Source organism: Camelina sativa, chromosome 20 (assembly GCF_000633955.1).
Source record: "Camelina sativa cultivar DH55 chromosome 20, Cs, whole genome shotgun sequence".
Taxonomy (NCBI): Eukaryota; Viridiplantae; Streptophyta; class Magnoliopsida; order Brassicales; family Brassicaceae; genus Camelina; species Camelina sativa.
Window position 1 is genome coordinate 4740126 of NC_025704.1, and position 9675 is coordinate 4749800.

At 33.4% G+C, this 9675-nt stretch overlaps 1 protein-coding gene across 1 annotated transcript; it reads left to right on the forward strand.

Moving 5' to 3' along the window:
* LOC104769324 lies at window positions 7-1054 on the forward strand. Its single transcript, XM_010493502.1, has one exon. It carries the CDS (start codon window positions 23-25, stop codon window positions 671-673), a length of 651 nt encoding a protein of 216 aa, XP_010491804.1. The 5' UTR covers window positions 7-22; the 3' UTR covers window positions 674-1054.

Consider the following 9675-nt stretch of genomic DNA (forward strand, 5'->3'; position numbering starts at 1 on the left):
AAAAAAAAAAAAAAAAAAAACCATGGTGACTACATCGTCACGGACCAAGTCAAACGGACCGGTGCTTCGTTCGCAATCACCAGGAGGTCGATTCTGCGGTAGTTACTCTAGAGCCGTTCCGTCGTCTTCTTCATCAGCTTTCGCTTCATCTACAAGTTCCAGCTTCTCATCACCGTCGTCAGCTTTTTTCAGCAATCATCATCATCATAACGACAAAAACACCAACCACCGATCTGCGTCGCTGACTCGTGTGAATCTCTACACAGCTCAACCGATGATGTCTCAGTCGTTTCGTTATTCTCTAGACAGCAGATCTATATCACCAACGAACCACCGATCGATCTCCGTTTCGAAGAATCAACCACCGAAGATCTCAGAATCCAGGAGGAGGTGTATGTGTTCTCCGACGACTCATCCTGGATCTTTCAGATGTAGTTTACACAAGAACGTGGCGAATCCTCACGGTCAAGGCACGGCGTCGTATACGACGAACGGATTGAATATGCGTAGATCTGCGATGACTAATTCGTTGGTGAGAATCGGTGGTGTTGAAGGAGAGTGGGTGAGGAGAGCTTTGACTACTTTGATTCGACCTTCTTCTCATCATTTGAAAAGAAGAGCTGCGTATCAGCCTCGTCCTAGTCGGCTCTCATCCATGGCCAAAGCTGATTGATCTGATCTTTACAGGTTTGGTTTGATTTTGTTCTTATCAGTAGATCCGGCGAAGAGGTCTTTGTTCTGAAAGCAATCGGAGATTGGAATCTGGAGGAGATAGATCTGAATCTTGTAAAACGGAAGAAAAAGGAAAACACACACTTCATCATAATTTTTTAGTTGTTGTTGGGTGAAGCAAAGATGCGATAATGCATTGTACATACTCTTCTGATTTTGCTGTTTTTTTTTTTGTTGGTCTCTCTTCTCTTCTAAACAAACCCAGAAAAAAAGGAAAAAAAAAAAGTGTTCGGAGTCTTTTTCTCTTAATTACACATACAAATCGAAAATCAAAAGAACTGAATTGAATTTTGCATAAAGAACAAATTGAGATTTTCTCGTTTTCTCGTTTTCTCACATATCGATTGTGGTCTGTGTTCATCAGATTTGCGTTTTTTTGTGTGTGTTCCGTCAAGTCAACGTTCGTGTTTTCCGTTGACCGTCGTCGTTTTTTCCGTTTAGGAGCGTTACGTTAAGTTTCGAGGTATGCGTTGTTCGTCGTGTTAAGGTATGTTTTTTTTCGTTTTATTTCTTTTATGTAATTTGCTTATGTTTTTCTCGTAATTAGCATTTTGATTTTTATTTTTTTTTGCAGGTTGCGTTTATTGATGGAGTTTGAAGAACTTGACTAACCGGGACATGAAAATTGAGGAGAGAGAGAGATAAAACGGAAAATTAAATACAGAAAAATTACAAAACGAAAGACGTGGAAAAAGGTCTTTTACATTTTGATTTTGGACGTAAAAAAAAAAATAAAAAATGGAAGTTTTAAATCGTATATAGGAAAGAAATGAGTGAAAGCATGACTGAAGACAATATTGACGTTAGGATGGAAATGTTAAAAATCAGGAAAAAATGGAAAAGAGGGACTACTAAAAAGAGAGGAAGGTGACTGACCAAATTACAAAACGACTGAAACATGGAATATATAATTAGAGGAGTAGATATGGAAACTACATATATGAAATTGGTAATCCTTGGATTCATGAACAGGTAAAAATTGGAATGTTTGAAATGAGAAGAAAAAAATTGTAAGAGGTGAAATGCAAAGATACGGTTTCCTGATCTGGAAGATTGTGCTTCTATTTTCGATCATATTCCTCTTGCGTCCAGGAATATTGCTATTTTAAAAATCATTTATTAAAAACTACGTTGATATATAGTTTTTGAATGTTCACCAAAAAAAAAAATTATGATGAAAAAAAGAAGAAAAAAAATTACTTGCTGCCAAAAGATTTGCAAATATTTTCGTAACAATTATATTATTTAAGGGGTTTATTGGTTTAGAATTTAGAAAGAATTTTAATGACTTTAAAAGTTATGTAAAATATGTTGTTATTCAATTAAGACTTTTAAAAACTCTTTAAAAATTTGGTGTTATTAGTTGTGGATTTGTAAAAAGTTATCTAAAATCTTGATAAATCTAGTGTTATTGGATTAAGAGTCTTATAAAGTCATTAAAAGTTTTATGTTATTCAATTAAAACTAAAGATTCTTGGATTGTTAATGAATTCAAATTTTGTGTTATTGATTTAGGATTTTATATCATTTCCTTCATAACAAAAGTCAGAAAAGCTCTTTCATCAAATAGCAAGATTTTATGAAAGATTTTATAAGATTAGGAATATTGCTATTTTAAATAACTTCTTAAACAATCTCTTATAGAATCCATTCATTTTTACTTTCTAATTTTCTATGATTTTTTTAAAAACACAAAGTCATTAAAAATTTTTCTAAATCCTAAACCAATACTCTCCAGTTTTTCGTAACAATTGCGATTCATAACAATTTTCGTAACAATTTTTTGAGGTAATTTATTTAAGAATCTTTTTGACGTATTAAGTTTTAAAATTGCGATTCATTCAAAAACTATGTAAATTTGGTGATGGATGACCTGACCTGACCCACATTGTAATATGTCGTATGTGAAACAATTGAGTTTTTATTTGTTTGAATAGCACTTTTTTATTGTTAGAAAAAGGTCGGCTAGTGATGACTAGAGAATCGTTGGCGACCACAAACTTCGACCTGACTTATGATCCTTTCCGATTTGACGAATACCTTCGGGTTTTGATCGGTTTACCTTCGTTCTGTTTCGGTATGTTACTACAATTACTGGAATTAACCGAGTGAACAACCTTCATGTCATGTGCCCATACTCTATACTTCCGCATAATGTTCGTCCTTCGGCCGTTCTCAAAATGGGACGAGAAGACTCTCAGACTACAGACGATTCGGTTAAGTATAGAGTATAACGGTCCTTTTGTATAGTTTTCAGTGTCATACGTGGGATCTTTTTTGTTTTCTTTGTAAAGATTTTATATGTTTTATTATGACTCGTCTCCACCTAAACTTCTCAAAATGTCTGAACAAGTTGAAGTTTAATATATATGGCAGATAAGAAAATATTGTAAATTGAGAATGGTAGTTGAAAAAAGATAATGCATGTATTCAACAATTTACAGTGACATCATTGGCCGACTAATTACTACTAATATTTTTTTGTAAATTTTATAAGAGGCAAAAGCAATAAATTGTACCTAAAAATAAGATGAAGAAAATAGTGAAATATAAAGATCTTTCAATTTATAATGAGGAAAAAGTGGAATAAAAGATGGGATACACGTCTTCCTTACCTGGAAGAGTATATGCTACCATCATATCGTTAAATTATTGATTTATTAAATTACTTTTTCATTATACTGATATTATTCTTTTCGTAAATTTGGTTCAATTCATAGTGACACATCATAAGAGGTCGGCTGACTACTTGCCTAATATAATTGTTTGGTTGTAACATTCATATATATAAATAGATATACATGTTAATAGTAACACTGTATATATTCATTATTATTATCACAAATTTGTTTGCAAGACTTAGAACAATGAATGTGTATCAAAAAGATAAGATTTACGCGTGAAAGCGGATTTAGGTGAGGTGGAAACCAAACTCATTAAGATTTGATAACAGAAATAATAGAATAAAGTAGGGACGCATCTTCCATAATTATGGAAGATATTGATTAGAGAGATTGTAATTAAACTAAGATTTTCCATCTGATTTAGAATGATTTTTAAATTTTTTACAGAATGGCTTGTACCATAATTAAATAGATTTGCAGAGATACGTAGCAGTACTATTAAGTAATACATCCATCTTGTTGGCTCATAATTAATTGAGTTTTAAAAATTATTATCCTCCTCTAAGCGTTACTTCTGACTTCAAATCTCGTGTCGACCCTTAACGAAGAGAAGACGTGCTTATTTTTAAATGGCTTCTCTCGTAAACACCCTTCAGGAGAATTAAAAAGTGATACTATTAAATTGTGTTTAACTTTGAATGATGATATTAAATTAATCTGTAACATTCATTTGGTGAGTTGAGGTCAGACAAAATGACGAAAGTGAGTGTATTTTGCGTGGCGGATTGGAAATTCCTGAAAAAGACTCTCAAGATAGGATTGCTTGTGTCCTAAGCGTGGGAGATCAACCAACTTGATCATTCTTTTCTTTATTATCTCCAACTTCATTATTTGTCTTCTTTTCCTTTCCATTATTTTTGTTTTCTTCTGAACCATTTTGATAAATTCCAAGTTCCAAATTAAAATTCTTATATGTTTACTTCCACGATACCTCCATGATAAAGCATAAACTGAAACTAATACTTGATCAGATTATAAGGATAACACTTGTCCGGATTCATCAGAATTGAACCTTGGATATCAATTGTTACCATCGTGCATGGTATTTTTTTTCGTATGTTAGTATGTACTACGAGACAGATTTGACAATTATGTATGTACTTGTCAGAATTTGAACCCTCAACATGTTACTTTGTTGTATATAGTTTATTTGATAATCTTTACAAAAAATAAAAAAATTAGCTTCTAAAATTTTTAAAAGATTAAATATAGTGACAGTCTCATAGCTCAAAACTCTCTATCTGGCTGGCATTCCTGTGGGGCGACGACAAGTCGGAGATTGTTGTTCAATCGATCACTATAACTATAGAGCGTGTAACACCAAAACAGCTCGTTTATAATCTATATTACTATTAGTTTGAAAATAAATATCACACTAGTCACTAGATGAATTTTCTCAAGTCTTCCACACTCTAATCACACGTAATTGTTGTACTCTTGCTCTTCTGACACGTATGCGAGGTTAAAGCTTGTTTCGTATGTCAAACCGACTTTGTTAAAGGGGATGACTATGGACTAAGGACCATATGCTATATTAATGACTTTATTATAGTATCAAATATCTTTTCCTCCAAAACCGACCTATTGCGTTGTCCCTTTTCCTTTGGCTTGTAACTATTGAATTCCAAACGAAATCTTCTCTTTGAAGTTTTGGTTAACTATAGAACGGACAACACAAGAAGGCTTGACAGGCAAGTTTGGGATTTTGGTTTCAAGTCCATTATATACGTTTATTCACTGTGTAAAGTAATTTCTCACAAAAAAAAAGATGTACAGTATAAAGGAATTCAAGGGTCCTTATATTTATTTTGTAGGGTAAACCTGTTTGGTTCCATGTTCAAACGGTTTATTTGCTTAGTAAACAAAAAATTGTCCTACAAAATATAGTGGCAAAAAAATCATGTATATAATTTCTCATTCTGATTAGTAGGAAAATGATCATTGAACAATCCTACTATATTAATTAAGAAGTACAAATATGAAACTAATCTTAAAATATGTAAAAAATTTACATTCAATTGCCATTAGAAAATTTTAATTAAAATTAATCAACTAATTAAATAAATATAATTAATAAAAAATAAAAAGCTGACAAATCAAATATAAAAAACTAGAAAAATAAAAGAAATCTATTAAAATCAAAACTAATTTGTATTTGAAAAAAAACAAAAATAAAAATTAACTGCTAATATAATAGAGTTTATTTTCTTCTTTAATTTTACATTGTCATGCTAATGATTTTAAATAATTATCAGTTTTTTTTTTTGATCGTCTTTAAATAAAAACCATAGTGTTCAACAAAAGGAACACAAAGCATAAACACTGTATGAATAAGGTATGAAAAAAGAATCATTCAACCCCGACAATCCAGCTTTAAGCGATCGTGAAGCCATGATGGTCCACCCAAAGCTAAATACGACTGCAACCTGCCGTCCCGGGTAACACTGCACGCAATGTCTCGGGCCACATTATTAGCCTTGGGGGTAGATAGATGAAACGTGACACTCTCCATGTTCCTCAAAACCCTCTGTATCTTAACCAATGTTGAACGATATTTTGGCCATTCGTATGGGTTTTCCATCGCCAAAACTGCTGCACTACAATCTGTCCATAACTCATAAGTCACAATCCGCAATTCTTGTAACCCTTGTAAGCACCATAGTATATACTGTAGTTCTGCAACAATGCGATTAACCGTTGGACGGAAAGCATCTCTCGAGTGAAACAGAGCATCCCCATTGTGATTACGCAAAATCCAAGCCCCACCATAGAAAAAAGAATCATTGATCCAAGAGGCATGAACATTGCATTTAACAGTACCACACGCCGGCTTAGTCCATCTCTGTGCAACCGACTGTCTTCTGCTCTCCGACCCGGTATCAGTCAGCATCCTCTGATGAAGGTTAATCCATATCCGAGATTCCTCCATTGCAGTAGCAATTAGGGTGTGTGCATCAAGGCTCTTTGCCGCATAAAGAACAGAGTTTCGACTCTTCCAGATACCCCAGAGTACCCATGGTAGAGCATTACGAGTAGTCAGGACCCCACCTCCATTTCGCATAAGATTAAATACATACTCAATATTGTCAAAGATAGACGTAGAAAAGCCTTTAGCCGGAAGAGGGAGGTGTAACAAGTTCTAGACTTGCAGCGCCGGAGCACAATGAAATAGAACATGAGACACGGTTTCCTCATCACGCTTACAGATCTGACAAACCGCATTTACATTAACCCCATGTGTCCGCAGACACTCTGCAACGGCTAAGGCACCAGATAGAACCCTCCAAAAGAACATTTTAATTTTAGGCATAGTCTTCAAGCTCCACACTTGCTCCTTGAGCTCATTCATTCGTCTTGTAGCTGGTGTGACGGGAACAAGAGCCTCCGCAGACTTACGTAGCAACCACATCCCACTCTTAACAGAGTATCGACCATCCTGTGTGTAAGCCCAGATTTTATTATCCTGCAGGCCAGGATCCGGGGGAAATGAACGAATGCGAAGCACATCAGCTGGTGGAAACAGTTCTTGCAGGAGCTGCACGTTCCATTCTCCCTGGGATGTGAGAAGAGAGGAGACATTGAGGTTCAGGTCTATTGTATGTGCTATATTATATGGTCTCCGCGGAACTCATCAAAAACCCATTTATCCAGCCACACTCTTGTATGAGCTCCATCCCCAATAGATGAAAGATGCCCCTTCTCAAGTAATTCTCTCCCAAAAAGAATACTTCGCCAGGCGTAAGATGGTCTGGTCCCGAGACTAGCTTCCAGAACATTTGAATTTGCATAGTATCGAGCTTTGTAGACCCGAGCTAACAGAGAATTTGGCCTATCCAACAACCGCCAAGCTTGTTTAGCCAACAACGCTTGGTTAAAGTCACCAATATCTCTAAAACCAAGTCCACCTTGCGACTTAGCCTTACACATCTTCTCCCAAGACACCCAGTGCATCTTGTTCTTATCCTCACTTTCATTCCACCAGAAGTCAGCCATAGCACTTGTAATCTGTTTACACTGATGTTTTGTTAAACGAAAACAAGACATGGCATAGACTGGTAACGCCAATGCCACCGACTTCAAGAGGATTTCCTTACCACCTAGGGAAAGAGTTTTCTTATACCAACCGCTTAACCTTGACTTCAAGCGATCAGTAATATAGCTAAGGAGCTCCCGTTTAGAACCACTAAAACATTCAGGTAGACCTAAGTATTTCCCAGCACCATCTTCTTGTTCAATCCCCATAAACTCTCTAATCAACCTACGCATATAGGGATCCAATTTCTTACCAAAGGTTATGGAGGATTTCTGAAAGTTAATCTCCTGCCCAGATGCCCTACCATACAAGTTTTAAAATAATATTTTCTCACTTTAATAAATTATGGACGAAAATTAAAAAATAGTTTTTTTAAAAATATAAACAAATCAGAATTTCAAAAACTAAGATTTTATATCCAAATAGTCAATATAATTATTTTTAATAACAAAATTTTGAATATTTTGTTAAATTTTCAAATTATGATTCTTATATCATCTTTATTTTATTTTATTTACAAATTGTTTGGAATTTTATATAATACTTATGATTAATAAAATGCAGATTTTTTTCTACATATGTTGTGATTTGAACTTTTAAAAACAAAGATATATTACTTGATCTATGAAAATAAAATGTGTGTTTTACTTTTCACATTGGCAGATTGGTAAATTTAAATTTATATAGCTAATAAATTAATAAATTTTTTTTGTTTATAATTGTAATATTAAAATTAATACTTCATATTTCACAAAATAATAATGCAAATACAACAAACAAACAATACCAAACTGTAATATATAGAAGTCAAAAATAAAATACTATAATATTATATTAGTATTCAAAAAAACATATATAGATTAACAGAACAATTAAAAATAAATATTATCTCAAACAAAATAATTTTTAAAAAAATATATAATAATAACTTTATTATTTTATTATTATTATTTTTTAAATGTTGATATGTGTTTTAAGCACGAGATATTGCTTAATTATTATTTAATCAATAAATCAGTTTTCAAATGCATTATGAATTTTTTTTTTTCCAATCGTTTATTTCTGGTCAACTCTCAGTTGTGGATCCATTTTTCCGGCAACGATCCAGTTTTTGATGGTTTCTAAGTTGATAGTATCAATTTGGTTTATTCTTTATTCCGAAATAAATAAAAATTTGAAGGATGGTCAACAACGGCAGTTCAATGATCGAGGGGGAGACCTAAATATTTGAAAAAAAACTTTCTGTTGTTCAACACGACAACACCTCACTTCAAATGTGACATCTTAGCTATATATAGCAAAATTAAAAGATAGAGAGAGACGCAGGCACATGATGCTCTTCAATATATGATTAATTGTCATCAACCGTTTCAATAATCATGACTACTCTATTAAATGCAAGAGGCAGGGCTCATGTATTTGATCTCTCACCTGCATAACTGCATTACTGTATAGTTGTAGTAAAATATACTAAAACTGAAGACTTTTTCACTTCGATGAATTCTCAACTACAGTGATTTTTATCATGTATCATGTATTGACTTTTAAGAACAAACCTATATCTAAGCACGTTAGGTCGTTAGCTGAGTGTATTATGACTTTTATAGTTTACAACTATATTCCAATATCACTACCGCTAAGTTCTATAACCAGACTGTATCCGTTAAATGTTTTTTTTTTCTTTTGCTTGAACAACGTTAACTACATCGTTAATTTAAAAACGAATAAAAAAAACTATCAGTTAAAGAAAGTGATTACCAATTAAGACAGCAGTGGAGATAGGAAAACGAGACTTGAGTGATGAGTCTGGCCCACACGCTTTCCTTAAGATGAGTAATTAACTCTTTTAATTTTAGGCTTTAGCAAGAGAAGAGCCAATGCTCAGACACTACATGTGACAATCAGAAACCACAAATATATAGATTTATTGTTTTCTTGTTCTATTATGTATGTTTCGGCAGTTTTAAAGGCTATGGCACAATTTCAGTTTGTCTTTTCTTTTAATTCTCAAACTCGTTCACATTCTTTTTGTGAGTTTCTGATTCTCTTCTGGATGATTTAAATCTTTCTATCCACACACTCTTATCAAACTGTTGTTTTCTTCATGTCCTTTTTTTATTTGTAGCTCATAGTCCATCTCCGTGTTCCTAGATAATCTACAACCACTCACTAAAAAGATTGTGTTTATTATCATAAAAGGGTATTTTTTTGCTTTGAACTTTATGC

Excerpts from the sequence above, each read along its gene's own strand:
- LOC104769324 (XM_010493502.1), top strand. The coding sequence starts at position 23 with ATGGTGACTACATCGTCACGGACCAAGTCAAACGGACCGGTGCTTCGT.